This window comes from Esox lucius, chromosome 8, assembly GCF_011004845.1.
Source record: "Esox lucius isolate fEsoLuc1 chromosome 8, fEsoLuc1.pri, whole genome shotgun sequence".
Taxonomy (NCBI): domain Eukaryota; kingdom Metazoa; phylum Chordata; class Actinopteri; order Esociformes; family Esocidae; genus Esox; species Esox lucius.
The window spans coordinates 28,323,868-28,346,759 of NC_047576.1; the positions used below are offsets into that span (position 1 = coordinate 28,323,868).

Sequence of the window (22,892 nt, forward strand, 5' to 3'; positions counted from 1 at the left end):
GGTTGTTGGCCAAGATCTCGCGATACATGGCCCCATCCATCCTCCCCTCAATACAGGGTAGTCGTCCTGTCCCCTTTGCAGAAAAGCATCCCCAAAGAAGGATGTTTCCACCTCCATGCTTCACGGTTGGGATGGTGTTCTTGGGGTTGTACTCATCCTTCTTCTTCCTCCAAACATGGCGAGTGGAGTTTAGACCAAAAAGCTCTATTTTTGTCTCATCAGACATCATTACCTTCTCCCATTCCTCCTCTGGATCATCCAGATGGTCATTGGCAAACTTCAGACGGGCCTGGACATGCGCTGGCTTGAGCAGGGGGACCTTGCGTGCGCTTCAGGATTTTAATCCATGACGGCGTAGTGTGTTACTAATGGTTTTCTTTGAGACTGTGGTCCCAGCTCTCTTCAGGTCATTGACCAGGTCATGCCGTGTAGTTCTGGGCTGATCTTGCATGGAGCCCCAGACCGAGGGAGATTGACGTCATCTTGAACTTCTTCAATTGTCTAATAATCATGCCAACAGTTGTTGCCTTCTCACCAAGCTGCTTGCCTATTGTCCTGTAGCCCATTCCAGCCTTGTGCAGGTCTACAATTTTATCCCTGATGTCCTTACACAGCTCTATGGTCTTGGCCATTGTGGAGAGGTTGGAGTCTGTTTGATTGAGTGTGTGGACAGGTGTCTTTATTCAGGTAACGAGTTCAAACAGTGCAGTTAATACAGGTAATGAGTGGAGAACAGGAGGGCTTCTTAAAAAAAATGAACAGGTCTGTGAGAGCTGGAATTCTTACTGGTTGGTAGGTGATCAAATACTTATGTCATTCAATAAAATGCAAATTAATTATTTAAAAATCATACAATGTGATTCTCTGGATTTTTGTTTTAGATTTCGTCTACCACAGTTGAAGTGTACCTATGATAAAAATTACAGACCTCTACATGCCTTTTAAGTAGGAAAACCTGCAAAATCGGCAGTGTATCAAATACTTGTTCTCCCCAATGTAGGTACAGATTCTCAGTCTGTCTCTATGACAGGTCAGGTAGGTACAGATTCTCAGTCTGTCTCTATGACAGGTCAGGTAGGTACAGATTCTCAGTCTGTCTCTATGACAGGTCAGGTAGGTACAGATTCTCAGTCTGTCTCTATGACAGGTCAGGTAGGTGTTCGTCACTGTGTGTGTTGCTGGCCCTTCTTCAGCAAACAAAGTGAAGATCATTGCATCCATTGGTCAGTCAGTCCGTTGAGTTAATAAACTGCATTTGCCCACTTTCTAAGTTATGTCAGTCAGTGTGAATGTGAGTGTGATAAGTGTAAGCTCCTCCATTGTCTTTAGGAAAAGTCCCGTCTGTCCTGCATGTGTTCCGATGACGTCAGCCATGGGCCAAATAAACAGAGCCATTAACCCTGCCCCGAGGCATTCTGGGAGCTCTATTGTAGTCTGGTCTGAGCGGGTATCAGGAAGGAGACAGGAAGACAAGAGTCACACAGCCCAAAGGTCCTCGCCATCATGCCAGCACGCATGCGCACCCCCACCCCAACGCACACGCTCCTCTCTTGCCACTCATTGTGTTGACCCAGTGCAGGATCAGACACATCCTGTTGTCCAGCTTCTAGAACAACAATCAGCTTTTCATCCGTTCCTCCTCCATTGACACAGTCATCCAAAAATCTCTTACTATACTGCCTGAACATATCCGGAACAAATTGCAAAATGCAACAGACACATATTTGCATGAAAAACCACAAATTGTTTTTCAGAGTTTGTGAACAAATATACAGCAGATTTGGACTGGAACGTGCAAAAGTCAAACAACACAGCGGAAACAAACGTTTACAGCCTTTGGCATCTACATCTTTGACATCCGCTCATCTTCCACAAACCTATCACTGAAATATGTGCAGAGCTTTTGGCGTTCCAGTTCTTACATAACACAACATCTTTCAGCCATAGACTACATACAGACCCAGGCAAAGACGTGCAGACCCCAGCACAGTCCAGACACGAAGAGACCCACAGGCCCTTAACACTTACTGTACACTATTCACAGCCACGACATGTCCTAACACCGGCATGAGAGGGCCCTTAACTGTCCAAGTACACTGCTGACCACTGGCTGCCTGATGTTAGCACACAGTAATACACTTCTACAACCCCCTTGTTAAGGTTTGACTAGAAAATACCAAGACAAACACTTTTGAGATGAGGGGGTTCCCTCGTAATCTACATTCACAACTTCACTTGACTTGGAATACTTAAAGTATGATATCAACGGGTCAACTTCAAGTTGAAGCTTCAAACAGTTGAATACAAGCTTGACGGTCAGTCTTGCAGTAACCTCTGGGTCTATAGTTTATATTGTAGGTTCAGTTTTCCCTTCTAAAATGAACAGTGCTTCAGCAGCACATATAGATTAACAAAACAAAGCACCATGATATTTGGGATGCTGCACAAGTTGCAGTCAGACTTGAAAGGCTGTGTTAATGGCTGTGTGGTGTCCATACAGGAAGTTTGGGTCCTACCTTGTTGGAGGCCATGTCGCTGACAGAGCGGTAGGTCTGGATGGTCTCCAGCTGGTCCAGACACCAGTCCAACTCCTCCATGGTTTCCATGGCCAACTTCTGGTACGACTCGTCTGTCAAATGGCACACAGACACAGAGCAGTGGTCAACGGGGTAGGGTGAGCAAGGCAGGAGTGATTGGCAGGGGGCCTGTTGCATGACAGTGGAGCCCGGCGGTGCCACATGGGGCACACGGCCACAAGGCTCCTTCATCATAGACAAGAGCTAATTAAGGCTAATGGCTAGCGCTAACGGCTAGTCATGAGCGCTAACAGAGAGCAGAGTAGGAAGCCACAACTGCTGAACCGTCTCTTTCTGTGAAACTGCCTCTCTGGCTGACTGGCTGACTGACTGACTGACTGACTCTGAGATCTATTTTTTTTTCTTTTCTTCAGTCACTCAGATGCAGCGCACAACCTCCCCACCCCCAAGTCATTTACATGAACCAGGAAACCGGACCCATCTCAGGGAAACAGACACTGCTCAACTCAAATCACCTTACCATCGTAAACTCTTTTACTTAGGACACCAAAGGCTATGCGATACATCTCTCCGTATCTGAGACGTATATTACAAAAACATCCAAGTCCTCACATAGGAAAAAGCACAGATCAGATTCAGTGAGATGTGTCCAGGTCTGACTGCGGTAGGGCTGGGATGCATAGGATCGCAGAGGAAGGTGGTGGAAGGGCGAGGGGGGTCTGTTGCCCTTTCCCAGACACACACACAGGCCAGCCTTGTGCCTTTTTGCTTGGCTGTGTGTTCTGGGTCTCCTAGCTGCCGCAGCATAACACGGCATACTACAGCAGACCTGCGGTGGTAGCGGCCTTAGCGTGGCGGCGTAGAATGTTACCCCCGCTCTGATCTCTCAGCCATCAAAGGGGAGCGAGTGTTTGCCCTGCCAAACATGAGAGAGACAGGGGCGTTCTCCCGCCCTGCTACGAGAAAGAAGAGGGACTGAGGCTGCTGGGTATTTTTGAAACGCAGTCCTTCCCACCTGTAAGGGCCGGTGTGGGAGGAAACCCAGGAGCAGAGTACTGGAGGATCAGAGGGGACTCGGGTGCTGTATACTAATACTGTATAGTAATACTGTTCCCAATGCACATGATGATGCTCTCAATACACACAGTACTGCTCACAATACACACAGTACTGCTCACAATACACACAGTACTGCTCTCAATACAAACAGTACTGCTGTCCACCAGCTGTATGTCAGGATATTGTCTGTCGCTATTTTCTCAGGAGTCAGTCAAACTTGCAGTGTTTAGGCTACATTGGTGACATTAGCATGTGCCATAGGCAATTTGATATTTATATATACAGTGGTGAGAACAAGTATTTGTTACACTGCCGCTTTTGCAGGTTTTCCCACTTACAAAGCATGTAGAAGTCTGTAATTTTTATCATAGGTAATCTTCAACTGTGAGTGATGGAATCTAAAACAAAAATCCAGAAAATCACATTGTATGATTTTTAAGTAATTAATTTGCATTTTATTGCATGACATAAGTATTTGATACATCAGAAAAGCAGAACTTAATATTTGGTACAGAAACCTTTGTTTGTAATTACAGAGATCATACGTTTCCTGTAGTTCTTGACCAGGTTTGCACACACTGCAGCAGGGATTTTGGCCCACTCCTCCATACAGACCTTCTCCAGATCCTTCAGGTTTTGGGGCTGTTGCTGGGCAATACAGACTTTCAGCTCCCTCCAAAGATTTTCTATTGTGTTCAGGTCTGAAGCCTGGCTATGCCGCTCCAGGACCTTGAGATGCTTCTTACGGAGCCACTCCTTAGTTGCCCTGGCTGTGTGTTTCGGGTCGTTGTCATGTTGGAAGACCCAGCCACAACCCATCTTCAATGATCTTACATGCGCTGGCTTGAGCAGAGGGACCTTGCGTGCGCTGTAGAATTTTAATCCATGACAGCGCAGTGTGTTACTAATGATTTTCTTTGAGACTGTGTTCCCAGCTCTCTTCAGGTCATTGACCAGGTACTGCCGTGTAGTTCTGGGCTGATCCCTCACCTTCCTCATGATCATTGATGCCCCACGAGGTGAGCTCTTGCATGGAGCCCCAGACCGAGGGAGATTGACCGTCATCTTAAACGTCTTCCATTTTCTAATAATTGCGTCAACAGTTGTTGCTTTCTCACCAAGTTGCTTGCCTATTGTCCTGTAGCCCATCCCAGCCTTGTGCAGGTCTACAATTTTATCCCTGATGTCCTTACACAGCTCTCTGGTCTTGGCCATTGTGGAGAGGTTGTTGTGTGGACAGGTGTCTTTTATACAGGTAACGAGTTCAAACAGGTGCAGTTTATACAGGTAATGAGTGGAGAACAGGAGGGCTTCATAAAGAAAAACTAACAGGTCTGTGAGAGCCGTAATTCTTACTGATTGGTAGGTGATCAAATACTTATGTCATGCAATAAAATGCAAATTAATTATTTAAAAATCATACAATGTGATTTGTGGGATTTTTGTTTTAGATTCCGTCTCTCACAGTTGTAGTGTACCTATGATACAGACCTCTACATGCTTTGTAAGTAGGAAAACCTGCAAAATCAGCAGTGTATCAAATACTTGTTCTCCCCACTGTGTATACATATAGATATATGTCATAGCGGACGATCTTAACCAAGAGCGAAGTATAATGTGTGCATACATTTTCACACTGTGTTCTACTGGGGCTAGTGGAATCATACCCACAACCCTAGCACAGCCAACTCCAATGCTCTACCCAATGAGCTACAGGGGGCCTCAACACCCTGTCCAACTTGTCTGCCTTATAAGAGCAGGAAAAACCAAACACTGTCACTATAGGTCAGCCTCAACCAAGGCACATGAATTGTTGCTGTTGAGCCACAACAGAGATGTCGGTATTTGTAAACATGCTAATATGAGTTCACCAGAAAGCCTACTGCTGGATCAAAAGAGCTGATTGTTCCAAAAAGCTTAACACATAATAATGACTCCAGGCCGGCCCAGTTCAAACAGTATACATTACAATCACATAAATGTGTATCAAATTAGATGTGTGTTACTATCAACTGTAACATGGATTATTCCCCTACAGATGTTTGTCATTAGACTAAGAAAACAACACTTTTTTTTGTCATTGGAAAGGCTAGATAATATTTTGATTTTGCATTCCATATCCCATAAGGCAAATAGCACAGTTGATTCTGGGAGTTTGTTGATAGTTTCTCTCCACTAAGGATAGGGTGGCGTTCCAGTGCTCTGTAAAATATCTGCTCTGTGAGGCTGTTATACAGTAGGTCTGGCCCAGGGCTAAGCTGACATCAGTGGGTCTGGGCTGAGGAAGCAGCTGTGAAAAGGCCCAGTAAGTCTAGCTCACCACACAGACGTAATAGGGGGGTTTCCACTGCCTCTTCTCCTCACACTCACACAGTGACAAGGAAAATTGTGATCAGTACCTCAGACCCCATCTGGCATGCAGGGGCTTAAAGCCAGGAAACACACACCAACTCCTACACATAAACACACATAAGTATGCAAATGGTAAAGACACTCGTACACAGATACAAGCTGAATCTGTCTTATGTAGATTCCCAATGGCTTGGTATCTTCTCCATTTGTAGATGGTCCGTTGGACAGTAGGATGATGTGCATCAACTTACTTGGAAATGGCTTTGTAATCCCCCGCTGGCATCAATAATCTTCTGAGGGGTTCTGATAGGTTTTGATATTGGCATGATGTGTTCCCAGACACCCATATGGTTAAGACTCAACCAGACAATTTGTCTAATCTTAATGGCAGGTATAACCTTCCTAAGTAAACCTGCTAATGATTAGACTTTGCCAAAAAAACATCTAAAAAAGCCAGCCCAGTTCTGGAACAGCATCTTTTGGAAACATGAAACTAAGATCAACCAGTAACAGAATGATGGGAAGAAAAAAGTATGGAAAAGGTTTGGAATGGCTCATGATCCAAAGCATACCACATCCTCTGTAAAACATGGTGGAGGCAGTGTGATGGCATTGCCATGTATGACTTATAAAGGCACTGGGACACTAGTGTTTATTGATGATGTGACAGAAGACAGAAGCAGCTGGATGAATTCTGAAGTGTACAGGGATATATTGTCTGCTCAGATTCAGCCAAATTCAGCCAAGTTGATTACTTTACAAATGGACAATGACCAAAACATACTGCGAAAGCAACCCATGAAATAAGGGGACTGTGTATGAAAATTGTTGCAATTCCTTAACTTTTCAAACAATATTTTTGTTCAACCATTGAATTAAAGCTGAAAGTCTGCACTTCAATTGCATCTCGGTTGTTTTATTTCAAATCCATTATGGTGGCCTACAGAGCCAAAATTATGAAAACTGTGTCCGTGTCCGAATATGTTTGGACCTAAAGGTACATAGACACACCAACAATATATTAACACCCATTCACACAAATATAAGACCTCCTTCCAAAAAGGAGTTAAAAACCAAACCAGACAGAAGAACGGAATATACTACATGGCCAAATGTTTATGAACACCTGCTTTTGAACATATCCTTAAAAAATCAGGGGCATTCATATGGAATTGATGCATCCCTTTGCTGATAGCAGCCTCCACTCTTCACAGAAGGTTTTCCACTAAATATTGGAACATTGCTGAGCATTAGTTAGGTCAGGCACTTATGTTGGGCAAATTACACTCACCTAAAGGGTTATTAGGAACACCATACTAATACTGTGTTTGACCCCCTTTCACCTTCAGAACTGCCTTAATTCTACGTGGCATTGATTCAACAAGGTGCCGAAAGCATTCTCTAGAAATGTTGGCCCATATTGATAGGATAGCATCTTGCAGTTGATGGAGATTTGTGGGATGCATATCCAGGGCACGAAGCTCCCGTTCCACCACATCCCAAAGATGCTCTATTGGGTTGAGATCTGGTGACTGTGGGGGCCATTTCAGTACAGTGAACTCATTGTCATGTTCAAGAAACCAATTTGAAATGATTCAAGCTTTGTGACATGGTGCATTATCCTGCTGGAAGTAGCCATCAGAGGATGGGTACATGGTGGTCATAAAGGGATGGACATGGTCAGAAACAATGCTCAGGTAGGCCGTGGCATTTAAACCATGCCCAATTGGCACTAAGGGGCCTAAAGTGTTCCAAGAAAACATCCCCCACACCATCACACCACCACCACCAGCCTGCACAGTGGTAACAAGGCATGATGGATCCATGTTTTCATTCTGTTTACGCCAAACTCTGACTCTACCATCTGAATGTCTCAACAGAAATCGAGACTCATCAGACCAGGCAACATTCTTCCAGTCTTCAACTGTCCAATTTTGGTGAGCTCATGCAAATTGTAGCCTCTTTTTCCAATTTGTAGTGGAGATGAGTGGTACCCGGTGGGGTCTTCTGCTGTTGTAGCCCATCCGCCTCAAGGTTGTGCTTGTTGTTGCTTCACAAATGCTTTTGCTGCATACCTCGGTTATAACTTCTATCAGCTTGAATCAGTCGGCCCATTCTCCTCTGACCTCTAGCATCAACAAGGCATTTTCGCTTAAATCACATTTCTTCGCCATTCTGACATTCAGTTTGGAGTTCAGGAAATTGTCTTGACCAGGACCACACCCCTAAATGCATTGAAGCAACTGCCATGTGATTGGTTGATTCGATAATTGCATTAATGAGAAATTGAACAGGTGTTCCTAATAATCCTTTATGTGAGTGTAGTTCTGGCTTGCAGTCAGTGTGACAAATCATCCCAAAGGTGTTCAATTGTGCAGGGGGGAACAAATAGGAACCGGAATGGGCTTTCCTCAAACTGTTGCCAAAAAATAATGTTTGTGGCTATTACGATACAGTCAGGTTTTTATTAAACCAAAAATGTTTGTCAGACCCAGGAAGCAGGGTCCAATAATTTATTTTTAAATACAATTGTATTGTACAGAAGTATTGAATGTAAATATTGCATAATATTGATTTATACCACAGTTTTGCATGTGATGTGACACATGAGCTGATACAAGCAATTGCTGTTTACATAAGATATTTATTAAAAAAAAGAATAATTTATCAAAACATTACTATAAATATCATTATCATATTTTCATGAAGAAACCTGCCTTTGATGTGAAATATAAAAGCTTGATAATAAAATACTTGAGTTAATATATTTAAGGTTACATCTATACGGCGACATAGTGAATGGTTTATACCTCTTCACAACATTGTAGGTGGGTGTAATAAGTTATTCAGTTTGGCCACATGCCACCTCATTCATCGAAGCAGGCAGACATTCATTGCATGGTGCAGCCTATTGACTTAAGAGCTTGTTTTCGGTAGTTGTTCGTTAATTTTTTAACATGACCCTGCCTTATCGGTTTTCGTCAGGAATGCACAAAATGTACAGCAGAACATGTTGTCTCTTGCCATTATTGTTTTCATCCCACGGAAAAGATTCTTTCCACGAAAACAAAAATTATCATATTCGCTTTGCCTCATACGATGCCATGTTTGGGTCCCGCTATAGCACAGGTGTCAAACCGGTTCCACGGAGGGCCGAGTGTCTGCAGGTTTTCGCTCTCACCTTGTACCTGATTGATTAATGAGTTCACTAATTGGTTAATTTCTACCCCCACCTGGTTGTTCAGGTCTGACCTGGGAACCAATTTAAAGGAAAACCCAAAGACCTGCAGACACTCGGCCCTCCGTGGAACCGGTTTGACGCCCCTGCGCTATAGAATGCACTATGAACTATGATTGGTCAAAACAGACGAGCCATTGATTATTATTGGTCAAAAAGACGACACCAGTACTGTACCTTCCGGAGGGGGGAGAAGAAGCGATACAGACACATTTTATTGCAAGAACAAATTTAAGCGGGAAGCGTGAGGAAGACGACAAGCAAAAGTTTTAATATGATTCTATTAATTTAAATGGGGATATCGAGAACTGGCCCATATGGGGCAGTGGCTGTCTTTGTTTACAAGCCCGACGTTTGGTCTTACTGGCCCTGGGCCAGTGGGCCATCGTTAATGTTGAACCCTGCAGGGAGTGGTAGACTATGGTCTGTGTGTGTCTGTGTGCGTGTGACAACAGAGACGCTTCGTTGAGACCTACTCATTTTCTGGTAGAGGATGTGAGATGAGGGGGCTGGTGGCTAAATTTCACCATCAACCATTAAGCTACATCATAGAAAAGTCTTCACATCCCGACAACCAGCGTTCACATCCCCGACGACCAGCATTCACATCCCAGACAAACAGCGTTAATATCACTGACGTGTTTTCACGTCACTGACTACCAGCTTTCACGTCACTGGCAAACAGCTCTCACGTCACTGGCAAACAGCTCTCACGTCACTGGCTAACAGCTTTCACGTCACTGGCTAACAGCTTTCACGTCACTGGCTAACAGCTTTCACGTCCCTGGCCAACAGCTTTCACGTCCCTGGCCAACAGCTTTCACGTCCCTGGCCACCAGCTTTCACGTCCCTGATTACAAGCTTTCACCTCCCAGACAACCAGTTTTCACAAACAGAGTTAATATCACTGTGTTTTCATGTCACTGGCTACCAGCTTTCACATCACCGGCTACCAGCTTTCACGTACCTGATGACCAGCTTTCACTTCAATGACAAACAACGTTAATATTACTGGCAACCAGTTTTCAAATCACTGAAGAACGGTATTCACATAACTGACAACTAAGGCCTAGAAAACACAGGACAGATGTCCCACTGTAAGAACTCCTCCAGTGCTCCCTGAGGAGGATGGAAAACAGGAAACTGGTCCTCCAGGGCTCATCTCTGTTACTTTCTTGCACGCATGCACGAACACACAAACACACTTTCTACTCCATTTCTACCAGAGATCTTTACAATATTCTGATGAAATCTGTCTTGCTCATCAGCATTGCAACAGTAATTTCTTTACAGCACCAGATGATTGGCAAATGAAGGAGAATGATCTGAGACATAATATCTGAGCTTCTCTACAGGACCTTAAGGTGAACAACTATTCAAAGAACAGTGAGTGGTTGAGAGGAGAGAAAATGCTCCTCCCAGATGGTGTTCACAAGGGGTCTTCAACCTTTTTGGGTTTAAGAGCTACTTGAAATACAAACATGTTGCAAGCTTTTCTTTTAAGAAGGAACTTTCTTCTCTTCCCTAAAGCTTTCACCCTGGGTTCTTATTATATGAAGTACTTCAACTAACTGACTTTAAAGCTGGGCCCCTTCTATTAGATTGTTTTCTAGAATTCTGTTGAAAACTTTCTAAAGTGATGGGTTGTTTCGTTTCCCATAGTTTAGGATTTTCTTGGTTATTCCCATTACAGTTATTCATAGAAGAATAGAATATTATAGAACCGATATTCTGAGTCCATATCAATGATTCATTTACATCAGCAGACATTTTTGTAGGTTTGGATGAAGAAGAAAAAAGGTTTATGTGTTATTCCCCTTTAATAGCACATCTGGCCCTTTTATTGCACATCTCACAAAACAGGAATGTGTCTGTCTTGGATTAATATGTACTTTACAACTGCTGTTTCACACAGATATTATAACAAATTAAACAAGTAGATACCAGTAGATACCAGTAGCTGGACCTGTTGGAAACCTCGGCGTTTAGTGTACCATGTCCAACAGGGACTACCAGGCAGGACCACCGATGTGTTGTATATTTAACTAATAATGTACGAGATGGTGTGGTAAATGACCACAGTTCTTATGCACTATGTCACATCCTGCTACATGTATATAGTGCTTACCAATGCAATTGGACCTGTAAAAAATATTGGTAATATTTGTGGTATGTGGTTTAAATAACACAGCTTTCAGACCATTAGCATTCAGGATTCCAACCACCTGGTTTACACATTTGAGTATCCCTCTTAGCCTGACAGCTGTCTACTATAAGTCTGTACATGCCCAATTTAGTGGTCCTCACAACATACTGGAGTGAAGGCCCTACCTGGTCAGGCCAGGCCATTTGAGGCTCAACCTCTGTCTGACATGTTTATTGTATTCATTGACTAATAGTTTTAGTTCTTGAGCTTTGTACATTTCCAAATACAAAAATAACAATTGTGCAAATCATCATTGTGTAAACCAATGTTGTGTAAACTGTTTTTTGGATAACACAATACCAAGATGGGCATTACCGCTAAGAGAGTGTATGGGTGTCATCGTTAGGAGCATGTCATCACTGTTACGAGAGTGTATGCGAGTCATTGTTAAGCATATAATCCTCACTATTTTATTTCTTCATCTCACTTCTAACATTAGTTAAATTATCAGTTAAAATATTTTAATTCAACTGGCCAAAACAGATTATAACAATGGGACAGAAAGACACTGCATATCCAAGAGAAACCGTTTTTGTAGGGACATAAAGATCTACTGTATAGGGAAGGTAGTTAAGTTTAGATATAATTTTGTTTGATAAATCCAAAAATAAAACAGAACTCCATCAAACTGCAACCCTGTCCACTGTAAAGTAGTGTTAAGAGTATAGGTTAGGGATACGGTTTAGGGATACTGTCCCAGTGTTTCAGTGCTAAGGTTTGGAAAAGGCTTAAAAAATCAGTAAGATAAAAACACTGGGAAAAGCTGTGCTAATGGTTTAACCTAGCATTGGATTTTAATATGCAACACGTTTCACACCCATCCCTCCATTCCCAAAGAAAGTTTAAACTTCACTGCGACAGTGTTCACTGTCTTCCAGTGTCCAGTTTTCAAAGCCGCTACCTGCAGTACCTTTTGACGACCTGACTTGAAAATGTCGTGATCTCCTTGAGCAGGGATACACATGAAGACTTGGTAATTATGGTTCTAAATCAGGTTGTTCACAAAAGTGCACTGATTGCCTCAGACCGTGCGCATGTGTGTGTTTGCTTGTGAGCCTCCATTCTTGCTGTAACACTGCTCTCCCTGTCCCTCTCTCGCTCTGCTCAGTCTTCACAGCCCGCCAGATATTTTAGTAAACAGGCCGGACATTTACTAGGGAACACCTCGGAGCAGGAACAACCAAACCACGGGAATGATGTTCATTGGCGGTGGCATGCAACAACCCCGAATAATGCAGCTATGCAATCTAATGAAGACCCCCTCACCCTCCAAGCCCCTCCGGCTCCTCTCACTCTCTGGTCTCCTCTCAGCACTTAGATGAGCCTACCTCTATTCCCTCCTCTTCATACAACCATGCATGTACATACAGACACTGTTACTCTTACATGCAGACAGAAACACACAACTACACGCCACGTTTTTTTTCTGATTTTCGGCAGACCCCATTAGGAATGGACATACGATGACAGGAATCTTGTTATCCAAATTGCCGTACTTTAACGGATCAGGGAGAATAATCGAGCTGGTCGCTGTTTTTCCTAAATATAACTGCCATTAGGCCTGGAGGGACTAGGGGTTGCTAGGCTGTGCTGGGATTGTAAAGATGAACATGTCACAGAAGAGGGCTGAGTCATCTGTTGGTGTTCAGCCAGACATGTGTCTTCATTCCAACTCCAGGAGCCAGTGGGGATATTAGCCTTAACGGTTACTTCTAGTGTCACTTGTCCTCCGGAGCCAGCAGGGCAGAGCTGTATTGAGTGATATGAAGAGTGGGAAAGTGTGAGGGCTGACAAGGACGTTTGTAAGCCTTTACAGATCTGTGAGAAAGTGTTTTTCCATCCAGTGGTGGATCAGTGTCTCTGTGGACATCTGAAGACCAAATCACAGCATACTAACTGACCTCTACAAACATCTGTGTGTGTGTGTGTGTGTGTGTATACAAATGAGTGCAAAATTGGAACTCCTTATCCAATTAGGACTTTATCAGCTTAACAGTTAAATACTTTTAGCATTAAGCTTGGTGTAAATCCTTCCCTAGCTGCATTCTGTTGCCAGTTCTGAAGACATTCTTTATGTTAATTAGACTTCCTGATTAAATAAAGTTTAAATACTATAACAACCAAAACAAATAAAATAGGCACGCAGTTCCTTACATTGTGCCAGTTAAAGAGGAAGTAAAAAAAAACGAAAAGGTGTACCCTTCATTGCCTTTATTGAAAAAAGGAACCGAAAATACCCAACCAGTTCTTTAAACCTGAAAGGGGAATTTCATTTTTGGCAAAAAAAAATTCTGCCTATGAGACTTTGAGCCATAAGACTGAACCATATGGCTGAACAGGACTGCTGCTGGCAGGGGAATACTAGAGGGGAAGGGCAGCCATCTACTTTATGACTGTACTGACGTCAATGGCATAACTCAAATACTTACTGGGTGCATGCTTCCAGCTTCAGAACCTGTTTTAGGGCAGGATACACACCAAAACCTGACATGGAGTACAACAAAAAACTGGAGCGGAGTAACATTTTTGAAGAATGAAAACCAGTGTTTTTAAAGTATTTCATAGCAACAGGTGAGCTTTGCTGGATGGTACATTAACACAATGAAAATTTAACTGTAAAATCTTTTTTACGAATTGTCTCTCCTCCCAATTGTTTATAGAATATATTTAGCCATTTCTATGGTTTATGAGACAGAGGGAACAACAGAAGAGAGTGTCCTGAAATAGCTGTGGGGCAGATTCAAACCCATGTTGCATCAGTAGATATGCACTGAATGGTAGCGTCTTGAATTGCTAGACCCCCTTATTTTACGGTGTACTATTTACAATTATGGATTTGCATCATCCACACCAAGCTTGAGAGAGTTGAAGGTATAGACGTGTGTTCTCTGATGCACATCTCACCAAGCCGTTTGTTTATATCACAGTGCTTGCTTAACCAGAACATATCTGCTGGCACATACGTTAGAGAGTTTTTACTCGGCCAACAACAACGATGGAAACCAATCTAACAATTCAGGTTAATTGGAAGTGACTTTCGTGAAGAGCTTAATATTGGCAATTTGCCTATATTTTTAGATGAAACTCTTTCTAGTATAGTTACAGTCATCTCGCATAGCCGGCAAGCAAGTCAAGTCATATTATGAGATCACTATATAAAAACAAGTTATGTACTAAAAGGTAGCAGCTGTTAGCTAGCCAAATCTGTCATTAGCTTGCCAAATCTGTCATTAATCTGCCATGGTCCACTAATCTTTGTCCATATATGTTGTTTTTATTAAAAATGGTGGTTAAGCTGTCTTGACATCTATGTTGAACGTCTTATAATATTAAATAGATTAAGTTCATTATTGAACAAAATGGTACATAACATACAATAAAGTACAGTTTTATGTCACACAAATATCCAGGTAAATGGTGGCCAACATTGTGACATGTACCCAGCAGTGATTTCTGCTGTAATGTACTGAAGTGAGGTTCAGGTTTGTCCCAAAGCTGGGAATGGAATGTTGGAGAAAAAAAAAAGATTTCAAAACAAGTAATGCTATTTCACAGTGCTTTCTCTGATGTCAAAATACACAGGTGAATTATCCTGATTTTGAAAGAGTCAGTGAGCATACGGTCACTCTCAATAAAAACATTGCAATACTGTGCAGAATGGTCGATTTGACAGCTGGAGCAACCCAGCTTCACTAAAACCATAAAACAAAACAGATTTTTCCAAGGATTGTTGAACAAATGTGATAATATTGTTATTATTGAAGAGCATAGTCAGAATTAGTGAAACTGTTTGTTTGACGGATGATGGCAAGCACAGCAAACAATTGTGGAATAATTTATCCTCGGAAAGTTAGTTTATCACCAAGCAATATTAATGAGAGCCATCAGCATTAGCTAGACAACCAGACATGGTGGTAGCGCAACATTTGCACCACAACACTGAGAAATTAACCCGCTCATATTTTTAAGATAAAGTACACTTACAGCACTGAAAACATCATGTAATAACTGATGTTAATCCTAGTAAATGTCAAAGACCGATGCAGGAACTTGCTGTGTATTTTTCAGGATATATCTAAATGTACGCAATTGTTATGCATGAAACAATTGAAGGGGTGTTAATATTAAAATCAATTTGTTACAACATGTATTTATCATTGTCTATGAAAATGGCCCACATTGTTAATGCTTTAAGTGAAGCTTGCTGACTGTGTTCCCCTCAAGAGGGAAATAGGACCTTCTTCGCCATATTGTGAACAGTGAATAGTCAAGGGAATGATGCTGTTAAAAAGTAAGAAATTGAATTTGATGGATGGATGCCAGTTAGAATTTGGCCTCCCTTGATACATTAAAAAACACCTTGTAAAATTCCTTCCCAAGAAAACACCCTTTAAGGAAAGTCCATTGGGATTTGGCATTACACCAGTCACTTCTCATAGAAGTCGTGATGTTGTAGCATTTCAGTGGGTTGTTAGCTAAAGCTGCCCTTTCTGAAACAATGATGGATGGCAATAGGGATTTGGACTTCAATTATAGCCAACATTTTGCCCCAGGCAGTAGAGGATGGATGTTTAATTTCAATTATAGGTTAGCTGGGGCATTTAGCTAGGTAATGTTTGCCTCCTCTAGTAAGACAACACAAACAACATGCGTGGTAACTTGGGGAAGTCTAACGGTCTAAGCTGCTGCATTTGTTGCAGATTTACTGATGAAGCATGGGTTCGAATTGAACCAACAGCTTATTCAGCAAAAGGTATTCTCTATCTTTTACTATGTTCCTGTCAAATAAAGCATAAAATGTCTGAAAAATATACTTAGTGAGTACTGTCTATTGTATGAAGTCAGACAAATACACACACACACACACACACACACACACACGCCTATCAAAGCATTATTCATTTAGTGTTTCAGTATATAGAATGGACCATATTTGGACCATGTTTATTTTAGTAGCGATTTGTTACAGCTCATTCATTTTTCTAATTATTGATTTGTAATGGCACAAACGTCAGAAGGAAGCTATGGTGTATGCACAAGTCTTTGAATGACTGCTCACAGAAACATTGGGCAATGACCCTTAAAGAACATAGTCAAACTAACACATGTATGATGTAGCGGGCAAAGGTTTTAGATTTCCCCAGCTAATTCCAAGGCAGTGAGACAAGCCGACTTTTCTATGAGAAAGACATAGTGTAAATCGTCCCGGTCTGTGGTGTGAGCCATGTCGCGTCCTCTCTGTACCAAGCGGGCCAGTGTGTAAAGATAGCTCCTCTGTGTAGTGAGAACATGGCGGACACACCCCGCCCTCACTGGGAAGCTCATGTTGGGGCTTGTTTGTGACACTGGAGACATGGATGTACAAGGGTAAGGTGGTAGGAGGGTGGAGGTAGGACATACCGTATCCCAGCCGCTGCACTGCAAAGGCCTGTCATTCCTGAGCAGAACTGTACAGACCAAGCCGATACCAGACACTCAGGGCAGAAAACTACAAGGATTTCAATTGGAACACTTCAAAAAAAAAAAATTAAGAGAAAAACATCCACTTCTCATGTACCGTCCAAAATTGGATGTGCGAACAATACACTAAAGTGAACTGAAGTTGACAGGAAATGCATTCAATTCATAAAATATAAGTATTTTTACATATTAGAGCCGTTTCCACATAGGTCATCTGACAGAGTTGGTAACTAATCTTATTTGACATGATGATTTGTTAAAGAACTCCCCTATTACGCATTTTATTTTCTACACTTAGAAGCGAACGCACAGACAAAGGCCCATAAACACCACAGATTGGAGAGGTCATGTGGAAGACAGGTGTTTCCTATCTATCTATCCAATATGGGTGGATGTGCTCGGCACCATCTAAACTAGGCAAGCGAAGAGCTGCGGAGGATGAGTTCCATCCTCCAAACCATTAGTCATCATCACCCATTGAAATAACGAAAACATATTCCAGGGGAGAAAACACTTTCAAGGAAAGCATTATGTAATAATTCCAGGATCTCAGGTGAATATGCGTGGCGTGAACTACACCAGTGCTTTAACGTCATAACAAATAGGCTGACATTGTTTATTGATGCTAGTTTTATTCGGGCTGTTGAGGGCTCTCTCTCAATAACCATCACGTATCAGAAGGACTCAAAACATTTCCGTGGCCTAAAACGTTTTTAAACTATTCAAAGTATTACCATGAATAAAAGTTTCTGAAAACTTTGTATGGGACCAAAAGCAGATGGACGAAGGTATGTAAAGTAGTTGATTCTAACAGAAACATCCTAACTGATGCTGACAGTAAAGAGCCAGAGAGGTTTTGTTCTAACCCGTAAAGGTTCCGTGGCCAACGTACACAGTCTGTCCTCGTTGGATACCGAGCCAAACAGAAAAATATTATTGGTGATGTCATACTGACTCCAAGAGTGGGAGCAAATATGCCAGAGTGAGGATGAAAGAGGTAACTCTGGGGTTGGCAGGGCATCGGGCAGGACCTGGGGGTTTAGGAGGAAGCTGTGGTATTCCACACCTCAGATTGGAGTAAACACCACTGGACAGAGAAAGACACACCCTGCATTACACACAGACACACACCCACGCACTGGAAGAAGAGGCAGGCTGTGTTATTGGCCCTAGGCGGTCAGAACAGAGCAGAAAAGGACAACACGGTTCAACCCTGTGGCTTTCTGCTGCACACGTTCCACAACACTTCCACTAACTAACATCTCCATCGGTCATGTTTCCAGGGAATTTCTTTAGGTGTGACGCATTGTGGAGACGCCAGTGTTTGGACAGGCTGTAGGGTTGCCTTGGCAGCCCGTGTTCGGTCAGGACTTGTGAGGACGGGAACGCTGGAGCGAATGTGATGTTAGCGCTAGTTTAACATTGTCACAACATTGTCTCATGGCGGCAGCAAGGTCCATTAGATAGCCAAGACTGATGGAGTCTGGCATGACAGAGTGGTGTTATTCTCTCAGAACAGTGGGTAGTGATAGTCACCATTGGTGTATGAAATGGGCCTGGTACTGACATGAACTAGGTGGCTGCCAAGCTACATAGAGGGATATAAACATCTTTCCAAAGCTTATAATAAACAAATAGGATTACTGTAGCTCCATGAGTGCTAAAATATATTTTCAATTTGTCCTGTTAGAGGTAATGTTTTCTAGATTTCTGGCACTTAAACACCTTTCCAAGGTGACATATTGTACAGAGGAAAGGAAAGAAAGGGTATCTCAGTTCAATGTACAGAGGAAACACAATTGCATCCTCTCTGAACGATGACAAAACAAGCCATTGGTCAAAAAAACTTTGGGACCAGTCATAGACAGCCACAACACCAACACAACACCACCCCACCCCTCCAGACCAACAGAGCACGATCCCTCCAGACCAACACCACCCCTTGTGACCAACACCACACCACCCCTTGTGACCAACACCACCACCCCTTGTGATCAACACCACCACCCCTTGTGACCAACACCACACCACCCCTCCGGACCAACACCACACCACCCCTCCGGACCCACACCACCCCTCCGGACCAACACCACCCATCCAGACCAACAGCACCCACCCCTACGGACCAACAGCACCCCTTGAGACCAACACCAAACCACCCCTCGAGACCAACACCACCCCACGCCTCGAGACCAACACCAACCCACAAGACCAACACCACCCTCCAGACCCACAGCATCCCTCCGGACCAGACCAACACCACCCCTCCAGACCAATCCAACACCACCCCTCCAGACCAATCCAACACTACACCTCCAGACCATAACACCACCACCCCTCGAGACCAACACCACACCACCCCTCGAGACCAACACCACCCATCCAGACCAACACCACCCCACAAGACCAACACCACCCTCGGGACCCACAGCATACCTCAGGACCAGACCAACACCACCCCTCCAGACCAATCCAACACCACCCCTCCAGACCAATCCAACACCACCCCTCCAGACCAGAACACCACCACCCCTCCAGACCAGAACAAAACCACCCCTCCAGACCAGAACAAAACCACCCCTCCAGACCAGAAAAACACCACCCCTCCAGACCAGAACACCACCACCCCTCCAGACCAACACAACCACCCCTCCAGACCAACACAACCACCCCTCCAGACCAACACCTCCAGACTAACACCTCCAGACCAACACCTCCAGACCAACACCAACACCTCCAGACCAACACCTCCAGACCAACACCTCCAGACCAACACCTCCAGACCAACACCTCCAGACCAACACCTCCAGACCAACACCAACACCTCCAGACCAACACCAACCCTCTGGACCTACACCAACCCTCTGGACCTACACCAACCCTCTGGACCAATACCACCTCCAGACCTATACAAGATGGGAGCGACCATTTAACAGTAACATAACTCAGGCTACAATACAGTGTATGTATCTGCCTAGTCAGAGTGCATTAATCACTATGCACACTAACACTTACATTGGTGGTACAGTATACAAGCTGTAATAACTATTTTGTGTGAAAGGTGACTGAATGTCTTAAGTGTTCTAGGAGAACATTGTGAGGTTCATTGTATCCCTTGGTGAGGTGACAGGGAGTGTGTGACACATACACAGTAGGCCAATACTCCTTCCGGAAATAGTTCACAGAACATACACCCTTGCAAACCCTTGCCTGATGTGGCAAGAGATTTCCCAGAACAGATTTCATTTAAGTTACATTACTAGAACACTGTGTTTTTAAGTTGACTGAAAAACCAATAATATTTGGTTTATGTTCTGTGGTGTTAGTGAGTATTAGGAGAACATTGCAAGGACATTTTTGGGATGTAATCCAGACAATGCTACATCCTGTGGGTTTTCCTGAAGTGTCAAGGTTAATACTTTGATTATAGAGCACTTTAAGCTCCTTTGTGTATTTGCTGTATAAGACCGTGTTTAGATTAAAACAAATAACCAGATAACAAATTAATGTAAATAACATTTACAAAATGTCTAAACACTATTTTCTATTCGCACTATTTAACAAGAAACTGTCACTGGACCAGAATGTGGTTAGGTTTTACACATGTGCATGCAGCTCTTTGGCCTCCTGACCTGGAAGGAGCATAAACTCATTATGTTGTTTACCAGGTAACTATCATTGTTCTCTCCGTCAAGCAAGTGCTGTTGCTTGTGATTTTTGAGGTGCCAGTGTGAGATGTTTTAGCTGCTACCCCAATGACAAAATTATATATTTTTTCTGATTCTATTTATACATAAAGCAGAACCAGTTTTCACCTCTCATTCCACTAATGAGACACACACTGAGCAAGACATCATCTGCAGGAGTATCTGTCAGGAAAGTGTAGAATGTAACCTCGGGAAGGTAGAGTGAGACAGTTAAGACTTTCAGCTGTTTACACCTTAAGAGTCTTTATCTCAGACACAAATCAAGCCACCAGTATCTTTCATCAAGAAATAACTATCATACACTCTAACAGGTAATACCAGTGTTATGCCAAACAGTGAGAGGTAATAGCAGTGGGATGTTCTGCCGTTAAAGGTAATAGCTGTGTTATGCCATTCCGTGAGGGGTGAACGTGGCGTGATGACATGCTTTGAGAGGCAATAGCTGGGTTATGTCATGCTATTAAAGGTAATAGCTGGGTTATGTCATGCTGTGAGAGGTCAAGGCAGTGTGACGTCATGCTGGTATGAGCAGTAATATGTCACAGAATATAGTACTGTCAGAGTTGTAACTGTAGGTTAACTGATGGTCTACAACAGTGACTGGCCTTTGAAGGCACTAGTATAACAGAGAAGATTAAAAAAAACAGGATAGCAGGAAGTCCCCGTCGCTTCATTGACACTTTCTCAAGTTAATGTCATAGATCTCTCCATGAATACCCATTGAAATGACTGTGGTCACTTCTCTGTTGTCAATCTATGATGAGTGTAGAGGTAGATGCAGTAAGTACCGTATACTTCATCATAACATACTTGAGTAGTCTATTCTAAATTGATTCTAAATTTCAACTAAAGAATAAAATCAACTAATACTAGGAGCCTCCAGCCCATGAGACATGGCTCTTATGTAGAGAGGAGAGTCCCCAGCCAAGAGTGGCTGGGTTCACAAGACCCTGCTGGAGAGCCAGGCCCCCAGGGGCGACATGAACACACTTCCGGATGACCCCACGACAGTCCAGCTATCCCGCTCTGATCGGGAACTGCACAATTCCGAGCTGTTTATCCCATTACGGGAACTCAAGTTCTCGGGATGTGTCTGTACTGACAGACACTGCATAAAAAACAAAAACAAGGACACACTTTTAAACACACACATTTGGTTTAGTACACCATCCCAAATGCACACTTTTCATGAGGAGGATTTATCAAAGTAACATGCTTGCAATGTTGAATTCAAACTTATTCAGTTTATGGAACAGTAACTTAAACCGGGTCATCAGAAACAAGTTCCAGTTTGGAGGATTAACCACCATAAACACCCAGTCTCTCTGGAGTTTCACAATGCTTTTTCTACCTGCTTGCCTGCCAGAAGACAGAGACCAAGCTGGCCCTTTTCTCTTTCTAGCACACAGAGACCGGGAGACAGTTAACAGTTTAAACAGTTGACCGCCATAAATAATCTCTCTAGGGTTTCTGGTCTCTGCTGGCCTACCAGAACACAGCAGACAACCTGGCCACTGCACTATTTATCTATTTCCTTCCTGTCAGCAAGACTAAAGGCTTTACTCAGTCGACAATCATAAACACTCTCTATGGGGTCTTACTCCTCTCTGCCTGGCTACTATATAACCCTCTTTCTGGGCCCTGTGAGCTGGAATAAATAAAAACTGTCAGAGACTGTTTTATAATACACAGAGGACAGATATAAAGGTTTATACTGGGTTGGATGGACATGGGCCTGTATCCCAACTCTCTGTCATCTAGAGGCAGGAGTACCTATTGGCCAATACTGGATACTAGAGCAGTAAGATCTGGTTGCAGATTATTTGCCCAGACACAACCTGGTCTGCATCTCAGATGGTATTTTCTGTGAAGTCCATAAACATTATCCTCTTGCAAATGTCTTTGGTTCTTCGAGTTGCTGGAAGAGCTAGTGGAGGCCCATATTGATAGCATCGTCCACAGACCTGTTGGCGCTGCAGGCAAACTGTAGTGGGTCAAAGGAAACCCCACTGATTGTTTTGTAGTGAGACAGGATTATGCTCTAAAATATTGTCAGGACAACTGAGATATGAGCTACCTAGTGTGTACAACAGTGGTTAGAATGACACACCGGAACAATAACAATGACATAGCCTCTGTATAGCTATTTGAAAAGGTCATTACCTCAGCACAGGTATTTTACCTGTTAGGATCATTACCTAAAAATAGCCCTCCCACCTAATGCAGGAACATTACCTCAACACAGCTATCTCACCTAACTCAGGATCATTACCTCAGTACAGCTATTTCACCTGTTAAACCAGGAACATTACCTCAGTACAACTATTTCACCT

At 43.1% G+C, this 22,892-nt stretch overlaps 1 protein-coding gene across 4 annotated transcripts in view; it reads right to left on the reverse strand.

The window, feature by feature from the left end:
* The window catches only part of pde4ba (phosphodiesterase 4B, cAMP-specific a), a 194,904-nt gene that overhangs the window by 14,258 nt on the left and 157,754 nt on the right, over positions 1 to 22,892 (reverse strand). For all 4 annotated transcript variants that reach the window (XM_010872402.3, XM_010872405.4, XM_029121476.2 and 1 more), the window contains one exon: positions 2,517 to 2,629. In XM_010872402.3, coding sequence (XP_010870704.2) covers positions 2,517 to 2,629 — 113 coding nt within the window. The remainder of the gene's footprint in view (positions 1 to 2,516; positions 2,630 to 22,892) is intronic.